Raw genomic sequence first — 19,993 nt, forward strand, 5'->3', positions numbered from 1 at the left:
CTGATGTATAGGTTGGATGTGAGGTCAGAGACATTCTTTGGTATAGGAGGTTTTTAGGGAACATCTGTTGCCTCCTCCCATACCCTAGACTGCCAGGTCATTCCAGGTTTCAGGACCTAACTTGGACGGTGAAGATGGAGACTCTGACCTGGTTCTGTCCATTCACCCCAGTCTGAAGACAGCTGGGTTTGGGAGCTGTAGTGTGTGGTACTTAGTTGTGCCCTCTCTAGCTGACTTCAAGTCCCCTGGGTGCAGCAGGCTGGCCCTGAATCATTCTCAGCCCTGCTGACTTGGAGCAGAAAAAGCAGGTCTGTGCCGACCGAAGACAGAGACCACAAGTCACAAGGCCTGTGGGTGAGGAAGAGGAGAAACAGGAAGGATGCTGAGGCCCTGGCTGCAAAAAGCACAAGTCAGGTGTGGAGTGTGAGGGAGACAAAGACCTCACACAGTCCGCAGCGGGGGAGAGAGTTCCAAACGTGCACTCCACAAGCTGTGCCAGCCAGGGCACTGAGGACCAGAGGGACCTCCTGGGCAAGGCGGCGGGGGAACATGTATACGGTTGTGTCACTAGTGCAGGACCAATTACAGCTTCATAAGTGAGAGGAAGAAGACCCACGCCCTGGGCTTGCCCTGGCCCGAAGGCTAGAGGTCAGCGGGGCCGGCCTAGATGCCACTTCTGCATGCCCGTCTGATCCACCCAGGCACCCCGCTCTGGCCGTCCTCACAGCGGCCCGGGGCTCCGCGACGCGCGCCGTCCCCCTCCGGAGCGGCAGGGGGCGGTGTGGCGCCAGCCGCTCTCCCGCGCACCCTCGCGCGGCCCGGCGGGCGGGCGGAAGCGCCGGCGCACGGGGCGGCTGACGCGCGGTGCCGGCCGGCAGTAGCGCCGCCATGCCAGGGGACCACCGCCGCATTCGCGGGCCCGAGGAGTCGCATCCGCCGCAGCTGTACGCGACCGGCGAGGGCGAGGCGCCGGCCCCCCGCGACCCGACGCGGCTGCGGCCGGTGTACGCGCGCGCCGGGCTGCTGAGCCAGGCCAAGGGTTCGGCCTACTTGGAGGCGGGCGGCACCAAGGTGCTGTGCGCCGTGTCGGGCCCGCGCCCCGCCGAGGGCGGCGAGCGCGGCGGCGGCCCGGCCGGGGCGGGGGGCGAGGCCCCCGCGGCGCTGCGCGGCCGCCTGCTCTGCGACTTCCGCCGCGCGCCCTTCTCGGGCCGCCGGCGCCGCGCCCCGCCTGGCGGCGGCGAGGAACGCGAGCTGGCGCTGGCGCTGCAGGAGGCGCTCGAACCGGCCGTGCGCCTGGGCCGCTACCCGCGCGCGCAACTTGAGGTGTCGGCGCTGCTGCTGGAGGACGGCGGCTCGGCGCTGGCCGCCGCGCTCACGGCCGCCGCTCTCGCCCTGGCCGACGCGGGCGTCGAGATGTACGACCTGGTGGTGGGCTGCGGCCTGAGCCGCGCGCTGGCGCCCGCGCCCACCTGGCTGCTGGACCCCACGCTGCTGGAGGAGGAGCGCGCCGCCGCCGGCCTCACCGTGGCGCTCATGCCGGTGCTCAACCAGGTGGCCGGGCTGCTGGGCAGCGGGGAGGGCGGCCCGACCGAGAGCTGGGCGGAGGCCTTGCGCCTGGGACTCGAGGGCTGCCAGCGCCTCTACCCCGTTCTCCAGCAGTGCTTGGTGCGGGCCGCCCGCCGGAGGGGTGCAGGCGCACCCCTCTGAGCCAGAGACCCGAGCAACGATGGACTCCGAGGACCGAGCCACCGCTGCCGCCACAAGGACCCGCGCCGTCCTGCAGACGGCGTGCGCCGAGCTGAGAACTGGGAGCATCGGAGAGGATCTGCCGAGGCGTGCTCAGAATAGCCGTGTTGGTGTGATTCTTTCCAGACTGCTTCGTTAAAGAAACCTTTCTAATTGAGTTGACTCCCAGCCACGACCCAGTTGAAGGAACCTGCCAGTGCATCTTGACTCCTAAGTTGGGAAGGACTTCCGCTGGACTCATCGGGAAACCTGGAGCTGTTGTCCTGCAAGGGATGGACCCTATGCAGGCCAGCCGGGGACTCTCTCCTGAATAACTGGGCTGCTTTTCAGAGCGGGGACAAGGGGGCTGTGCCTTCCACGTACGTCTGAACCCAAACAAAAACGCTTATATCTGAAACATTCTTCTGTTGTTTTTGGTACCGACTTTAATGAGTAAGGCTCTTCTGAGCTGGGGAGTGTGTTCTCAGGGCTTGGACAAGCATTTTCTTTAGTGTGTTCTGGTGTCGCTGGTCCACCAGCGAGAGGGCACTTGAAATGCCAGGAGTGAGGGTTTCTGGATGCTGGAGATGGAGTCTGGCCATTCTGTAGGGCAGAGGGGGCCTGTCTGACCACGAGGGTGGGCTCCGCCCTGTGTGGCTCCTGAGCCCTGCGCAGGTTTGTGCTCAGGTCTGAATTGGCAAAAGGGCTGCCCGGGGTCCTCCCTGCACCAGCTTGGTGTGACCTAAGCTTGTGTCTCAGGGGCCTGCTCAGCTCTAGGAAAGGCTGGCTTGAGGCAGCTGAGAGACCAGAATGAGGCCTGGGGACCACACCAAGAACCCCTGACCGGGGGAAAGATACAAACTTTATTTGCCCCCAGTGACATTATATGTATTTCCAAAGCAGGTCTGAAATACATAGAATCACAGCAGCAAGAAGCAAGGTAAGAACGGTAAGCCTGTGGACACCCAGACGGAACTGGGGGCTTTGAGAGGGGAAGAGAGCTGATGCTGCTCTGGGAGGCGGGCATCCAGCTCCGCTTACAGCATGAGATGGTGTGCTGGCGCTGGGCAGCTGCGGGCCGCCCGCCTTCCCTGCAGTACCTAGACTGCCATCTGGGCGAAGCTAAAACCAGTACTAGGGGAGGGTGCCTGGCTGCTCTGGCTGAGCCATGCCTCCATTTCCATTGCCTTTGCTCCAGGATGGGTGGCATGGGTGCCACTAAGAGACCCTCGAGAAAACACTCAAGGAAAGGACCGTGCCTGGAGCTGCTGAGCCTGGAGGGGTTCCAGCCTGCTACTGACAGCCCTCCTGGTCTGATGCCTGATTCTTGACCTGTAGGAGAAGCAGAAGCAGGACCCTAGCACAGAGGGCCAAAGTGCAATGAGGCTGGGAAGGGACCGTCTGCTAACAAGTCCCAGTCTCCAACCCCCGCCTCCCTTTCCGGGCAGCTCTGGCATCTCAGTGCTACTGTAGATTCTTCGTGAACCCAGAACCACCAGACACATGGCATTTTGTCCACCCAGCCCAGTTTTCCTAGATGTGATTCCATCTTGGGGAGCAGTAAGGGTCCCCTGGCCCAACAGGCCAAGGGGCAGCCAGAGCGGGGCAAAGAAGAAAGGAAGCGCCTTACTGCTAACCCTGCAGCAGCCCAGTCCTGCTGGGAGGGTCCTGAAAACAGCGGGTGCTTGGCCCACTTCAGGACTACCAATGGGGCGGAGGCTATGGTACCATACGGAACACTGGGGCCCTTGGAAGCTGCACAAAAGGCTATTATCAGATTCAGGTTTGGATTTTTCAGCCCAGGAAGGTCTGTGTGCTTCGGCTTCCGTGGGGAGCCGTGGGGACTCCATTATCCATTGGGGACAATGCAAGGGAATTAGGAGGGGAAAAAATAGGACAGGGCCCTATCTTCCAGACATTGCCTGTGACAGAGGTCAGTCGCCTACCTGCAGCCGCTGCTGTGGTCTGCACAAACAAGAAGCCAAACACAAGGAGGGTGAGGATGGGGGAGATGCCTGGCCACTCACCGCGTCCTCCGGGTCTGTGTGCTCCTGGGAGCCATCCGCCTCCAAAAGGGCCCTCGGGCCTCTGGGCTCCTGCCTCGGTTCGGTGGTTCTGCATAAGGACCCCTGACTCCCAGAGCCCCTGTTCGGTTCACAGACCTCTGTCCCTAGACAGGGACAGTCCCAGTCAGAGGCCAGGTCTGAAGGCCCCAGCTAACCCCAAAGAGGCCACTCAATGTGCAGCACTGATCTCAGGTCTCAGCACTGGGAGGGGACAAGATGGGGTGGGCTGAAAGACACAGCCCTGGCTCCAGACAGCTCCTGGGTGGGTGAGGGGGCCACTCCCGGGAGGAATGGGGGGAGTGCACCCGGGGAGGGTGAGGAGGGGCCCTGCGGCCAGGGAGAGCCCGAGGCTGGACCCCGGGTGCCTTCAGCTGTGGGAAAACCTGGCGCCTGTGGAGTGCGGCCTTGGGGGCCTGACCTGGAAGCTGGTCCCTCCGCTGTTCCATGAGTTCCACGCGCTGCAGCAGGCGGTCCACCTGGGCCTTGATGTGGCTCAGCTCGGCTCTGAGGCAGTGCAGCTCCTCGGTCTGGACTGGGGGGCGGGGGCAGAGGGCGCTGCTGCTGGGACCTCTAAGCCCACCTCCCTGCTGAGGGCCTCCCAGCTCCCCACTACCCTGCCAGCGAGGACTGTGCCCCCTCACTCACGCTTTATCTCGGGGGGCAGCTGGCTCTTCCTGGGGGCCCTGTGGGGACTGAAGCGGCCCTTGGCCCCCGGGCCCAGGTGGGCCCTCCGGATCCTGACAGGCACACGGTGGAGGAAGGGAGGGACCCCCTGGTGTTCGTACACCCTGTGGGGACAGGACAGAGGGAGTCAGGCCACCAACCTCCCCTGCGCCCAGAGGCCCGCCCTGCAGGACCACCCACCTGCAGGCGCCATCTTCCCAGTGTAGCTGGTAATCCAGGCTGTAGCTGCTGCTGTAATAGAAACGGGGAGAGGGTCACTGCCCGGGGCCAGAGTCCTTGCCTAGACGCCAGTTTAATTTGGGGAAACAGGTTTGCAGCTTTTCCTTAGAATCCCAGGGTTCTTCACCAAAAGAGCCTCTTAGGCACTTGACCAAGGTCACTTTGGGAGACCACAGCAAACCAGCTTCCCTGTCGCTGGGGTCTGAACGGGGCACCTTGCAGGTGGCTCCCAGTGGCAGGAGGGGCAACTGCCCGCAGGCCTCTGGCCAGCCAGATCTGGGCCCTCCGCGGGCTCCTCTGGCTGACCCAGGCACTGCTGGTCTTAGTCTGGCTCTTAGTCTGGCAAAGGATGAAAGGGAAGAGTTAAGTCAGGGCCCAAAGCTGTGGAGGGACTACAAGAGCCTTTACTCCTGTGTGGGAATGGCTGGGATGCGGGGCCAGACTGGCAGGGTGAGCGCCGAGGCCCGGCCGCCTTAGCTGCGGTCCAGGCCCGGTGAGACCCGCGGTCATGCGCCGTGCCCCACCCCCCACCCAGGGAACCGGTGCCTGGGAGGGGACTGGAGGTGGGCCCTGAGGTGGGGCTGGGCCCAGCCTGGGCAGGAAGGTCCCCAGGGGCTAACACCCCTGAACTTCAGGGCAGCTTGAGGTTTCCGTTGGAGCAAGAGGGGCGCTGGGGTGGGGAGCAGGGGGCTGTGAGCCAGGTTCAAGGAAGTTTCTGAAATAACCTTCTGGGGCCCTGCGCCCAGGAACGAGGGGAGAGATCGGTGGGAGCCCCGGGGCATTCAGGGGACATTCGGAGGGAGACCTTCGCCTTCATCGCGATGCCCCCAGGCCTGTGGATGAGGTTTCCGGCCGCCCCCGCTTTGCCTTCTGGCCTCAGGAAGTCCGGGTGGGCGGCCCGGGAGCCTCGGGACGCTGCTGATCCCGGGGGTGGGAGGCCCTTCCTGGGAGAAAGGGGAGAAGGGGGCGGCAGGGCGGGGTGCCCCGCTTCCGGCGCCACGGGGGCCAGGACAGAACTCGGAGTTTCGGGTCTCAGCCAAGCGCGGCCCCTCGGGGAACCTCCTTGCTGGTGCGGGCCCTCGACTGGGATGCAACTCCGCTCCAGAACGTAGGGGAGGGGAGCCGGGCTGGCTGAAAGACGACTACCGAGCTAGCCAAGGGCAGATTTCACCGAGGCATTGGTGGTTCAGTGGTAGAATTCTCGCCTCCCACGCGGGAGACCCGGGTTCGATTCCCGGCCAATGCAGAAAGCTAGTTGTTTTCTTTTTTTCCCCCCCTTAAAATCACTTTCTAAAATACCTAAAAATGACTAAGTAACAGTGATTCACTGACTGTTGAGTACAAACTTGCGAGCTACAGGAGTTGAGACAGAGAGAGTTGAGTTTGGGGGTTAGAGGTTAGGCTGCAGCTTGCTGCAGGTCGAGGGCCTGGGGTCATCCCTGCTCTGCCCCCCACCGCCCCCACGCCCCTAGTTTCCACTAGGGTTTGTAGCCTTGCCCCTCCTGGGGTCCACAGCCCCTTCTGTCCCCTGGTCTGGGCTAATGATTACAGTCTGTAGGCTTCCACTTCCCATAAAAAGAGAAATAAAATGCATCGTCGGAATGGTGCCGACGGCAGAGATCAGACCTCAGGGCCAAAGGCCAGGGAACATGGGGCAACACTTCTGCCACAAACCTTTCCCTCTAAGTTGACAGATGCCGTGTTGAGACCCAAGGCACATGACTTGGACTTGACCAGTTCTCGCAGAGAAGGCATCCAGCACCTCGGGGGCCGCCAGGACCCCACCCCGCTTTGGGATGTTTTCCCACAGTCTGCTGCCTGACCGCACCCCACCAAGGGCTTCATTCTCCCCACTGGAGACACGTGGGCCCCAGGCCTTGAGTGCCTGGCACCACTGAGTGAAGTCTGCACTCCTGCAGGAGAGCTGGCGTTGCTCCCAGCGCTCCTGTCTTCCTCCACAGGCACCTACAGGGCGGAGGCCGAGCCTGCTGGGCGAGGGGCTGGGAGGCCATGAAGTCAGAAGAAGGCAACTGGAGCTGGAGGAGGGTTAGCCCAGCTTCAAAGTGGCCACGTGGAAAAACAGGGCGGAGAACTGTGGGAAGGGGCCAGTTACATCCTATTAGACGGACATTTGCAAAACCCTATCAACCTCCAGATGAGTCTCCCACATGAGATGGGAGGCAAACCACACACCGTATATGCAGTTCTGCGTCACTGAAGAAACCCAAGTTTAAAAATCTGTGTTACCTGTGTATTACCATATGTGAAATAGGTGACCAGTCCAAGTTCGATGCATGAAGCAGGGCACTCAAAGCCAACACTCTGGGACGACCCAGAGGGATGGGGTGGGGAGGGAGGTGGGAAGGGGGTTCAGGATGGGGACACAGGTACACCCGTGGCTGATTCATGTCAGTGTATGGCAGAAACCACCACAATAGTAAAGTGATTAGCCTCCAAGTAAAATAAATTAACAACAACAAAAAAAATCTGTTACCTATGAGTACGCATCTACTACTCATCCCCAAACAAATGCAGAGAAAAAAGCAGTCTCCCCCGCAAAGGTAAACCAGAGCCTCAGGCTGCCACAGACAGGGAGAGGTTTGGCCTAATCGCCCTCGAGGGCAGCCTGGAGGTGCAGAAGCTTCTCACAGTGGCCCCCACCCAGCCCTGCCATCCTGCGTCCAGGGAGATGAGACCGAAAAGAAACCAGAACCTTCGGTACCAAGTGTTTACACAGCACTGTACCTCACAGCAACCACCTGCCTGAGTGCCTCCTGCCCCCCCTTCCGGCGAGGCAGAAGCCACCGTGTTCGCAGACGCCCGCGGAGGGGACCAGGGGCCCACTGCTTCCCACACGCCCTCCTCATCACCTGTGAAAGTGCACGGTGGCTGGCAGAGGTTGCTGAGCGCCTTTCTGAAAACGTTTAAAGGTTCCTTTAAAATTCCTTGAGGCTTCCCAAGCTAGAGAGATGATTTCATCCAGAAAGGTTCTCATTTTCTACTTCCCAAACATCTACACCCAGAAACAGCTCCCGAGCACCTCGCAGGAGAGGTTCCGCTCCGAGGACCACAACCTCCAGGTCCAGGCTAGGGGAGACGGCACCCCCAGCAGGATGGGTGCAGGGTTATGTCAGCTAGAAGTGGCCTTGGAGTGAGCTGGATCGACCCCCCCCGACCCCCAGTTTACAGACAAAACCTGGGGCTGAGGGAGCCCGGCCTCCTCCGGGGCCACGGTGAACAGGACAGGCGACCTGGCTGGCTAGCGGGGGCATACTGAGCGAGCCTCCTGGGGTGCTGCTTCTGTCCTGGGGAGCCCAGGGCCCCAGACAAGCTGCGGTCAGACTCACCGGGAGACGGCTGTGCCCCATGGCTTCTTCCGGCCCCGCTGGGCAGCGCTGGGCCTGGGCTCCCGAGCCATGTCCGATCTGGAGAGAGAGCCGCAGGGGCAGAGCTGGGGGACCGGGGCGCAGGAGGGGGACGCCCAGCGCACGGGCCCGCTCCGGGCCGGCCCTCTCCGCCCCGCCGCCCCGAGGGGAGGCCGTGCAGCGGGACCTGTGCCCAGTCTGTGGGCAGCGCGCCTGGCCCGCGGACCCGGCCCAGCTGTCCAGGGCTGGGCTCCCGCTCCAGAGGGACCGGCCCCACTCTCAGGGGACCCGGTGCTGAGACAGTGTCCCTTTGACTCACTTCAAGGCAAAAGAACCCCCAGGGGTGGGGAGGCCGCTCTGCCGTTCCCCCAAACTGAGCATGGGAACAGCCCCATCGCCCAGCCCCTGGGGCCTGGGGCGGGACCGTCACCCCAGGAGGGGGGTGTCCTGACCCCCAAGGGACCCCAGCCCTGGCCGGGTTAGCTCTGCAGTGCGCCTGCCGCCCGCCCACCAGCAGCTGCCTCTGGGCCAGGCTCCCGGGCTGGCTGCTGACAGGGACAGCCCGCTGCCCTCTCTCTTGGTGGCGGGGGAGTCAGAGAGTCCGCTGAACCGGTTTAGAGCAGGGCTGAGCAGCAAGCCAGGCAGTCTGCGCAGCAGTCAAGACAGGGGGTCTCCTTTTGGGCCCCTTCACTCCCACCGTTTGAGCACAGAGCTCCATGCTCGTGGCAGACAGAGAGGAATCTGCTCATTGCTGTATTCTCACAGCTCACCTGGGGCCTGGCCACCTGGTAAGTGCTCAGTTGGTATCTGCTGAATTAATGAATGGAACGCCATTAAATCAGTTCCAGCTTTTGTTTGTAGGTTTGGATGGGATCCCGGAGTTTCACCTGTGACTTTGAGGCCCCTCCCTGAGCCCACCCCATTTCCTCCTGAATCTGTAATCATCATCCATGGCCCACTTTTAGCTACCAAGACAGTATCAAATGTGAGCCTTCTTTTTCTGTTCACAAGACTTCCTGCAACCCAGTCACCAAGAGCATTTATCCAGCACCTGCCTGCTCACGGAGAGGAGCAGGACGACCAGCAACAGGTGCTGACAATCCTGATCGAGTGGGGAGGAAGTTGGTGATTCTGTACCCCCACCTCAGTCCTTCTCTCCCATTCGCGATCCTGACTTATCCACTCAATAACACATTAAACACACACCTAGGCACTAAGAAAACAGCTGTGCTTCCATGTCATCTGGCTTTCCATGTCTTTTCTTTGACTTTCATATTCACAGTGTCCAGAGAAACACACCCGTGTTCACCATCTAGGGCAACAATGCCTGAGCACTTTGAAAATAGGTAAAGCAAATCTCATTTTTCAAAATGGACTTGGGAAACTCTGAAGAGGGAGCTTGCACACATGTAGCATTCATTGCAGCCTGTATAACCAGCAGGAAGTAAGAAGATAAAGAACTATTTTTGACAAAGGAGGACATTAACCTCTTGAGGATTTTATTAATATCTCCTGCTTTTTTTTTTTTTTTTTTGGCTGCTCCATGCAGCTTGTGGAATCTTAAGGCTTGAACCCGGGCCCTTGGCAGTGAAAACATGGAGTCCTAACCACTGGACTGGATTCCCTGGTAAGTTACCCTTCCTGTTCAAAAGCAGGGAGAATATGTGATTCCTAATGTTTTAAAACAGCTGTTGGAAAACAGAGCTGCTCATAATTAAGACAGTTTAGGGAATCCAAAGGCAAGATAGCTTCACCTAGTTTTTGGACAAGCACCTATGCCTTTCTGGAAAAATAGGTGAACTTTTAGAAAATTTAGAGTTATAATCGCCATCCTGGGTAAACACTGCTTTAGATAAGTCCACCTGAAAGGAACTGCTTATGTACCAGCCTGGTGGCTCAGATGGTGAAGTGTCTGCCCATGATGCAGGAGACCTAGGTTCAATCCCTGGGTTGGGAAGATTCCCTGTAGAAGGGAATGGCAACCCACTCCTCTGTTCTTGCCTGGAAAATACTATGGACAGAGGATCCTGGTGGGCCCCAGTCCATGGGGTCACAAAAATACTTCCATTTCTCAAAGGGGCACCCATAAAAGTGAGAATTCCAAACCTTTCAGAGACAACTAAATTCATTCTTCAACTGGTATGCAGAAGTTTCTAAAAGATAAAAAAAATTTAAAAAAAGGATTCTTACTGCAGGTGAATAAAAAAAATCTTTAATGAAAAACTGATCATCTGATCAGGTAACTTTAATTTATTCCATCTGCCAGAAAAAATAATTTGGATTAGAGTTTTATACCTGATACATGGCTAAAATTTTTAAAAACAGAAGCTATAAGATCTTTATGTCTGCCTGCATCTTATGTATGTCTATGTGCGTATGTTACGGGCATGTGATATTTTTCTACCTTCAGATGGTGTTGCCAAAATTAATTTGTAAGGAGTGCTATTTAGTTGGCTTAAAATAAAATTAAGCATGTATAAATCAAGTATACTCTCAGAAATATAGAAACTAACTCAAATTTTTTTCCAGTTCATGTGATCTGGAATAATGGTTGATAAGTAAAAGCTAGCTTAAGTTTGTTGGTATAAATAAAAACAGGCATATTATCAGAACTGTCAATACTGGAAGTAAATATGCAACCTTTTCAGCCTGAGTTTGCTAATCAAACAGGCTCAGGCCGTCTTCAATATTTATTTATTATTTCACAGTGCCAGGTGTCGGTTGTGCACATGGGATTTTGATCTTTGTTGCAGCATGCAGGATCTTTAGTTGTTTCCTGTGGGATCTAGTTCCCTAACCAGGAATCAAACCTGGACCCCCGGGCATTGGGAGTGTGGAGTCTCAGCCACTGAACTACCAAGGAAGTCCCTAAAAAGAGTTTTAACATCAAAAGTACACAGGTGCAAAATTAGAATTTGATTTTTCCTCTCTGTTAAGAAGACAAAGTTTCTTTGCCTTAAATGTACTCTGCCTAAGAAACAGTAAGATTCTGTGTTCTGTCTTGATCAGACCTTATTCAGAAAAGCTGTAAGTTTTATTTATCTTTGACTGTGCTGCGTCTTCACTGCTGCTGGGCGGGCTTTCTCCAGTTGGTAGAGAGCGGGGAGGGGTGGGGTGGGGGCGCTACTCTTCACTGTGGTGTGCTGGCTTCTCTTCTTGCAGAGCAAAGACTTTAGACCGCACAGGCTTCAGTAGTTGTGGCACAAGAGCTTCATTGCCCCAAGGCTTGTGGAATCTTCCCAGACCAGGGGTTGAACCTGCATCCCCTGCATCACAGGGCAGATTCTTAACCACTGGACCACCAGAAACGTTCTTGTTATTTTTCATTATTAAAAAGTTTAAAAACTGAAATATAGTTGATGTATAATGTAAGGTACGTGACAGTGTAGTGATTCATAACCGTAGGGGCCAAGAACCAGGAAATAGGGGAGAGGTCTTTGCTCCGTGTTCACCTCTTACAAAGACTACCAGGGCGATTTCCTAAGGGACACCTGCTTGCATTCCCCCCGGTTGTGAAAAGCCTGAGCACCCAGAATGTGGGTAGGACAGTTAATGAATGGGGGTTGTAATGATGATGCAAGGATGGGGAGGCTGGCAGTCAGATGGGAGGAAAGGAGAAGGCTGTAACAGAGGCCAAGCAGACGGAAGGGGCGAGAGTAAGAGCAGAGCAGAGCAGCTGACGGAGGCGGCCATACGGAACAGCTGTCCCCAGAGTTCCCACACTGATTCCCAGACACATCCCCCCCAACCCCCGCCCCGAGTTCACGGATGTGCCGAATAGTCCATTGTTTTCACAGAGCTCCCAGGAAGAGAGGGAAGGATGATCGTATCATCCCCATATTACAGTTGTAACCGGCAGCCAACAATGATTGAATTCCAGCTATTTGCCAGGCATTGTGCTACAAACTTTACATCCATCATCTTGTTTAATCCTCATAACAACTTTGCAAGGTACATGCGCCCCATCCTTTTTTTTTTTTTTTTCATTTAATTTTAGATCTGAAGGGAACTTTGGCCTTAGTTGCTCTGTGGCATGTGGGATCTTTAGTTCACCAGCCGGGGATTGAACCTGTACCCCCTGCATTGGAAGGTGAAGTCTTAGCTACTGGACCACCAAGGATGTCCTGATGCTCCCCACCTTACAGAAAGGCTCGGAATGTGCCCAGGGTCACATGGAGAGCAGCTTGAGAGGAGTAATGAGATCTCAGTCCTCTGCCTTGAAACCACTGTGTGTTCCAAGAAGTTGGAGGACTTACTGAAAGACCCTTACTGATGGGCTCGGCTACAAGCATAGCCCTATTCTGTCAGCACCTCCAGGCCTCACTGCCTCTGCGCAGGGATGCCCTGTTACCCACCTTACCCTGCACAGAATCCAAAGGCTAGAGAGGCCGCTGGTTAGAGCGCGGGGTAACAAGGCCAGTGCTGCAGGCCAGCGTGCCAGGCATCAGGTGGCCTCTTGCCGTGGACCCGAGTCTTTCTCTCTGTTGTCCCACATCGAAGACCCCTTCCTGTGTTAGAAGTGTCCTCAAGCTTTAAGACAGAGCCTGCCTGCTGCGAAAGAAGCTGAAAACGACCCTTTTTGCCTCCCTTTCCTAACCTTGCAGCGAGGGCCTGGACACATGACCTGGCCGCTCCGATCAGACCCACCTGCCCAACTCTAAGTTAAACCTGCCAGTGGGAGAAGCCCATCTTAGCAATTGGTGGCAGCAGCGGCCGCAGCTACCCCCAGATTTCAAAGGAGGTGGCACGTCCACCCCTGGGTGATGGTGCCCGTTGTGCTGTGCCCAGCAGAGGCAGGGCATCTCTTCCAGATCTGACCCTCCAACCTTCCAGAACTCCTGGGAACTAACCAGTATCCTGGACAAATTCCATTTCTGCTTAGAGTCACCATACTCAGTTTCTCTTACTTAGAGGTAAGAATCTTGGTTGATAACAAAAATAGGACCAGAAGTGGATGGAACCAGAAACGCTGTGGGAAATGCGGGTGATGTAAGGCTGGCAAGCGGCCAGAGGCCAGTGACAATCCAGCCAGCATTAGGGGACAGGACACTAGCCACCCACGGCATGCCATGGCAAGACAGCTAATCTTGTGGTGCCCAGAACAAAGCGCCCAGCTGGGACCGGCTCTCAGGACCTGGTGCCTCTTGCCGTAGAAGCACATAAAGATTAGTCTGAAATCAGAGGCTGTTGGGCAGGTTGCTGAGCTAGCAGCACCAACAGCTTACAGGAAAGAAACATGAGCTCTAGGCCTGGCTCTAGAGGCTCAAGGTTTCTGGGCTCAAGACATGGTTAGAAAATCAGGGAATTTTTAAACCTTTACGTGGCAAGGTTCAGAGAGTTACAACCCAAACTTAAGGCCTAATCAATGGCTGTAAAATGACACCAGACTTCCCTTGTGGTTCAATGGTAAAGGATCTGCCTGCCAACGCAGGAGACTCGGGTTCGATCCCTGGGTCGGGAAGATCCCTGGAGAAGGAAGTGGCAACCCATTCCAGTATTCTTGCCTGGGAAATCGCATGGACAGAGGAGCCTGGCGGGCTACAGTCCAGGGAGTTGCAAAAGAGTTGGATACGGCTGAGCGACCGAACAACAGCACAAATGATGCGATCAGGAGGCTTCACATCCTCTCTGTGTCTCTAACCAGGGAAGACGGAGAGTGAAGAGCTGAACGATTAGAATCGGCCCGGCAGGAGGGTGTGGGGGGCTCAGGACCCCATCCCTGCAGAGGCTCCCCTGCCAGCCAAAAGGGCTCTTCTTGGTCATTCTGAAGGTCCGGGGAGCAGAAATTCACTAGCTCTTTGCTAGTGGGCCCGGATCCCTTTCCTCCTGGGCGCACGTCTAGGTGGACGTACCCACCCTTTGTGTGCTGTGTGGCTGAGGTGTGGCCAGTGGCAACGGAAGACGGGGTGCACCGCTTCCTGCACCGACCCTTGGCATCCTCCAAGTGACCACCCACCCTCCTGCTTCCCGAGCAGACCCCCTGAATGCCAGCGCCCCGGGTGAGTGGAGAGCCGTGTGCTATGGGTGGCAGGGGCCCTGCGCAGCCTGGGTTCTCTCCCCCTTTGCACGCGTGCAACCAGGCCAGCAGCTAGCATTTCCTTAAATAATACACTCTGAAGGAGACCCCTGCATGTCCTGCCCTATCACCCCTCATGTTCTCCAGACTTAAATAACAAGGCAGATCTCCGCAGGCCCCCGGGAACCAGTGACATGAAATCTGGGAGGAGGATATTGAAACACCAAAAGAACCATGAGATTTTGCTAATTTATTTTGGCAAAACCTGCAAGATGATCTGGGAATGGATTCCGAAAGTTCAGAGTGGGGAAGGAGGAAAATAATGTTAAATGAAGTGGAACACAGTTATTTAGGGTTCTGTGGCAGAAAGCAAAGAACTAAAGAGCCTCTTGATGAAAGTGAAAGAGAAGAGTGAAAAAGTTGGCTTAAAACTCAACATTAAAAAAACTAAGATCATGGCATCCAGTCCCATCACTTCATGGCAAATAGATGGGGAAACAATGGAAACAGTGAGAGACTTTATATATTTTTGGGCTCCAAAATCACTACAGATGGTGACTGCAGCCATGAAATTAAAAGACGCTTGCTCCTTGGAAGAAAAGCTATGACCAACCTAGACAGCATATTAAAAAGCAGAGACATTACTTTGCCAACAAAGGTCCATCTAGTCAAAGCTATGGTTTTTTCAGTAGTCATGTATGGATGTGAGAGTTGGACTATAAAGAAAGCTGAGTGCCGAAGAATTGATGCTTTTTTGTTTTTTATGTAAAAATTCAGGCTTTATTTTTACTTATTCTTACACTGGTGGGAGTTGATGTCAGGAACTGAAAGGCAAGCACGAACTTTGTTTTCTACCTCTTAGCTGAACAATAATACACACAATGTGGCATTTTCATTAGGCAAGACTTGCTTTTTTACATTTCACACCAGAATATGTTACTCTTCTTGAATAAAATGACCTGGTTACTAAAGAAACCATCGGTGGAGGAAGTGTTTAATAAGCGAATTTTATTTAAATAAATCCTCCAGCAGGGAGTGGGGAATTCGTTGCCTTTACTTAGAAGAAGGCTGTGTAAGTAGTTATATGTCAGATTTGTGCAGCTTAGCAACATTTCCTTATTGGAAACATTATCTTTCCACATCACAGTTCCCAAAAAGACTTTAAAGTCTCAGAAGTCTGTATCTCCTTTGGCTTGCTTTTCTCTTGATTCCACCCAGGCTTTATTAATGGTTCGCTTCATATCATCATCTCCATCTTCATAAATTTTCTTTAGAACATTCATTAATCCCTCACTAGGATCTGTTTCAGTGTCTTAGGAGGGCTTTCCTTTCTCTTTGCATTCTTTTTCAACCTGAGTCAGGTAGTCCCACTGTGTGTTTTCTGCTTTCTTTCTACATAAGATAAGAACTGTATCTGTCTTGACCTTTTTTGAACTGCCTTCCACAGAGATGGGTTTCAAGAGATTGTTCACAATCATGGAGTAACTCTTTCCATTTAGGTTCTTTACCAAAAGATCAAATGACCTCTCTGTGAAATTCACCTGCACACTCTCAGCAGGCACTTGATGAACTCCAGGTAAGGTAATGTAGATTTTCACAAACTTATCTGAGTGGTCCCATCCGTAATTACTGATTTTCACTGTTTATCCTGTTGTAATAGGAGCAACGACAGCGGCTGGCTTCTCGTTTTCTGTAAGTTCTGCTTTCCTCTGTGATTTCTGCTGCATCTTATTCTTCATTTCTGTCTCAATCTTGGATTTTTCAGCTGTCAGGGCATCACGTACTCTTTTCCTAGTGGCTTTTTCCAGCAGTACCTTCACCTCTTCTAGATCTTTCTGGAGCAGTGACTCGAAAACCTCTGCTCAGTTCCACCACTCCTCTGAGCTCCAGGATCTGCCTCTGCTTGGATGTCTGATGAGCACATCAAATTCAGCTCGTCTCCAGGTCTGTGCTCTGTGCTTTCTTTCAGTCTGGAATGGTTTTCCTCCAGATCATCACATAGCTGTTTCTGTCTTCCTTTTCTGCCCGCGCTTAAAAACACCTTAGAATTTCCCATTTTTAACAGAAATTCAATGCTGCTTCTCTCCAGTTGTATCCTATAATTGTCCTTCCATGTACGATGTAGAAGAAAACTGACTCCTTGCACTGCTTCCATCAGGAGTTATTGGGTACATCAGATTCCCAAATCAAGGGGAAAAAAGTGAAGAACTTTGTATCTTTGCAATTAAACTTTCAAAAGATTTTATTCTGGACTTCCCTAGTGGTACAGCAGTTAAGACTTTGCCTTCCAATGCAGTGGGTGCAGGTTCAGTCCCTGGTAGGGGGGACTAAGATCCCAGGCCTCACAGTTTTCATGACAGGACCATTCATGACCCTGTAACTGCCAAGCTCAGTAGATATTTTCTGGATAATTTGATGGTTTTACTTTTTATATAAAATTTCTCATTGTTTTAATTGCTACATGGGCCAAACAAAAGATGTCTGTAGTCTGGGTTCGGGGCACAAACTAATTTTACAATCTCTGATTAATATTTTTTTAATACATGAATTCTAAGAGGAGCTGACTAATCTGGCTTTAAGTCGCTCAGTCGTGTCCAACTCTTTGCGACCCCATGGACTATAGCCTACCAGGCTCCTCCGTCCGTGGAATTTTCCAGGCAAGAGTATTGGAGTGGGTTGCCATTTCCTTCTCCAGAATTGATGCTTTTGAACTGTGGTGTTGAAGAAGACTCTTGAGAGTCCCTTGGACTGCAAGGAGATCCAACCAGTCCATCCTAAAGGAGATCAGTCCTGAATGTTCATTGGAAGGACTGATGTTGAAGCTGAAACTCCAGTACTTTGGCCACCTGATGCGAAGAACTGACTCATTTGAAAAGACCCTGATGCTGGGAAAGATTGAAGGCAGGAGGAGAAGGGGACGACAGAGGATGAGATGGTTGGATGGCATCACCGACTCAATGGACATGAGTTTGAGTAAACTCTGGGAGTTGGTGATGGACAGGGAGGCCTGGCATGCTGCAGTCCATGAGGTCGCAGAGTCGGACACGACTGAGGGACTGAATTGAAGTGAACTGGGGCTACCATGAGTGTCTGGGATGGTTCTAGCTGTTCACTCTGATAGTCACTTAAAACCTGGACTTGGGACTTCCCTGCTAGTCCATTGGTTAAGACTCCATGTTGCCCATGCAGGGGGCCTGGGTTCAATCCCTGGCCAGGGAACTAGATCTCGCATGCTGCAACTAAGACCCAGTGCAGCCAAATAAGTCATATATATATAAAACCAAAACCCATGGATGCAATTGTGGCCCAATAATATTAGTTAATAAGAACACAAATAAGAATAGCTGAAACTTACTGAGCATTTACTATTCTGTCAGGGACAGTTTTAAGCACTTTGTTTACTTAACAATTTTATTAGGTTTTTAACGAAGTTTAGATGGTTTAACATTGATGGAGGAACTGAGAAGTGAGGGCACTGGCTCAGCCCAGCTGACATCCGTCAGCGTTTGCTCTCACCAGGCTCTTTCAAACATTTTGATATATTAACTCGCTTTATCTTCTTCATTTTATGGAAAAGTATCACGAGGCAGAGAGATGTTTTAGGATGACCAATTGTCCTGTTTGTCTGGGACAGAGAGGTTTCCCAGGTTTCTGGGATTTTGAGTGCTAAAACCAGGGCGGTTCCAGGCAGACTCGGCCAGCAGGACCCCTAGGTGTTAATAAGTTGCCCAAAGTCACACAGTTCGCAAGTGTCAGAGCCTGTCTTCCAACTCAGGTGACTTGAGACCCAGATGCTGCCTCTGTCAGGCCCTCGCACCTGAGCCTGCATCTGAAGTGGCTGGAGGTCTGGTTGGAACTCAGATTAGCTTCAGAGCAGCTAAAAACCTGCTTTTCTAACAAGATCCCAGGTGGTACTGATGCCGCTGATCCGTGACCCGGCACGGAGGCCCGCCGCGGTCAGCTGCCTCGCCTCCAGCGCGTCCTTTGTCGCCTTGTTGAGAATACGTTGGTGGGGAAGTGCCGTAGCGCCTGGCCGGCTGGTGGGAAAAGCTGCAGCTGAATGGAAACACAGTGTCTGGGGCGTTAGAGGCTCACCAGAGCGTTGGATTGCCAGCCTCAGTCGCCACAGAGGTGGCTCCCATATCGCTGCTGTGGAGTAGGCTGTGCACTTCCTTGTCTGGATGGCAGTCTACCCAGACGGGCTTTGCAACAGAGCCTGGAGCACTGTTTCTGCCCACACAAGCCCCCAGCCGACTCTCACTCTATCAGGGATCCCGTGACCAACCACTGTCTTTAAAAAAAAAAAAATTGAAGGGAAATTTGCATAACATAAAATTAACCAAGTCAGTGACACCAAATACATCTACAATGTTCTGTAGCCACTAGCTCTCTCTAAATTCCGAAACATTTTATCATTTCAAAATAAAACCCACACCCTCATTTTCCCGTCTCTCTTGGCATCCACCAGTCTGCATCTCTGGATTTATCCTTTTCTGACTAGTTCAGATAAATGGAATCATGCAATACGTGATCTTTTGTGACTGGCTTCTTTCACTTAAAATAGTGTGTTCAAGGTTTATCCGTCTGGGAGCCTGTATTAGTATTTCATTCCTTTTTCTAAAAAAAAAATATTTGTTGGGCTGCACCAGGTCTTAGCTGTGGCATGCAGGGTCTTTTAGTGGCAGCATGTGGGGTCTAGTTCCCTGATTAGGGATCAAACCTGCGTCCCTTGCATTGGAGAACAGAGTCTTAGCCACTAGACCACCCCTAGTGGGAAGTCCCCTTCATTCCTTTTAATGGTTGAATAATATTCCATTGCATGTGTACACTGCTGTTTAAACACTGATGGACTTTTGGGTTGTTTCTAACTTTTGGCTATTGTGAATAATGCTGCTGTGAAATTTGTGTTTAAGAATTGTTTTGAGAACTTGTTTTCATGTCTCTTCAGTGCATTCCTAGGAGTTAAATTGTTGGGTCATATGATAGTGGTGCTTAACTTCGTGAGGAATTGCCTCACGGTTTTCCACTGTGACCACACCACTTTACTTTTCCACCAGCAACATACGAGGGCCCCAACGAGTCCCCGCCCGCATCAACCCTCGTTACTGTCTGTTCTGTTGCTAACAGCCTCTCTAATGGATGTGAAGTGGTGTTTCATTTTGGTTTCTATTTGGATTGCCTAATGGCCACTGGTGCTGAACATCTTATCACGTGCTTGTGGGCCGTTTGTACATCTTTGGAGAACTGTCTATTCAAACCCTTTGCCCGTTTAAAAAACCACTGACTTTTTGATAAGCTCCTTTTCTGTCACGACTTGCCAGAGCAGTTTCTGTGTTTCTGTTGGTTGCCACCAAGAACTCCGACTGATCTGCTTCTCCGAGCTTCCTGAGCCAAGGCCATACTTGTCCTTCCAACCAGCAGACTGACTCGACACTTCACAATCCGGCCACGCGGCATTCTGGACACGGTAGTGCCTCCTGGTCTTGCACCTGCTGGGACTCACCCTCTCAGCACTCTAGGAACAGGGAAGCCATGGGGCCATAACGGCCCAAGTTCAGGTAATCACAAGGAAAGAAGAGCCGTGGAGAAGCAGTTGTAAAAATAAAGGGGGAGGCGTGAACAGAAACCCAAAGCCGACAGAGGCAGAGGTGAGAGGGGCTAGAAGTCAGGGGTGCGAGTGAGGCCCCTAAGTCTGAGCGTTATTCAGGACCGAGGGTCTGAAAACCTCCGGAGGGTGGCCTGGGTCCTCTGGGTGAGCAGGGAGCAGGGCAGGTGGGAGGAGGCCGGTCTGCCCAGAACCATTCTGGGTTGTCTGAATCCCCCATTCACAATAAGCATGTGCAAGTCTGGCTCATCCATAATTTAGTTTAATCCTTTGTAGGGTGCACCATGGGCGGAGGAGCCTCCATCTGCCCCAG

At 53.5% G+C, this 19,993-nt stretch overlaps 2 protein-coding genes, 1 non-coding gene and 1 pseudogene across 3 annotated transcripts; 2 read left to right on the forward strand and 2 right to left on the reverse strand.

The window, feature by feature from the left end:
- The first annotated feature begins 812 nt into the window (after nt 1–812).
- Nucleotides 813–2,143, forward strand: EXOSC6 (exosome component 6). Its single transcript, XM_020901471.2, has one exon. It carries the CDS (start codon nt 889–891, stop codon nt 1,705–1,707), a length of 819 nt encoding a protein of 272 aa, XP_020757130.2. The 5' UTR covers nt 813–888; the 3' UTR covers nt 1,708–2,143.
- Nucleotides 2,144–2,558: 415 nt separating this feature from the next.
- On the reverse strand, nt 2,559–8,504 carry LOC139033531 (RNA-binding Raly-like protein). Its single transcript, XM_070462838.1, has 6 exons — nt 8,042–8,504; nt 4,656–4,706; nt 4,437–4,579; nt 4,210–4,323; nt 3,753–3,895; nt 2,559–3,057 (listed from the first exon to the last, which is right to left on the reverse strand). Exons 1-6 carry the CDS (start codon nt 8,110–8,112, stop codon nt 3,019–3,021), a joined length of 561 nt encoding a protein of 186 aa, XP_070318939.1. The 5' UTR covers nt 8,113–8,504; the 3' UTR covers nt 2,559–3,018.
- Nucleotides 5,870–5,940, forward strand: TRNAG-GCC (transfer RNA glycine (anticodon GCC)). The gene has a single exon. It is a non-coding gene; the product is annotated as a tRNA-Gly (tRNA).
- A 6,321-nt stretch (nt 8,505–14,825) lies between the features above and the next one.
- Nucleotides 14,826–15,937, reverse strand: LOC110142335 (calcyclin-binding protein pseudogene; annotated as a pseudogene).
- Between the last annotated feature and the right edge of the window lie 4,056 nt (nt 15,938–19,993).

The sequence above is a fragment of the Odocoileus virginianus genome, unplaced genomic scaffold, assembly GCF_023699985.2.
Source record: "Odocoileus virginianus isolate 20LAN1187 ecotype Illinois unplaced genomic scaffold, Ovbor_1.2 Unplaced_Scaffold_15, whole genome shotgun sequence".
In the NCBI taxonomy this organism is placed as follows: domain Eukaryota; kingdom Metazoa; phylum Chordata; class Mammalia; order Artiodactyla; family Cervidae; genus Odocoileus; species Odocoileus virginianus.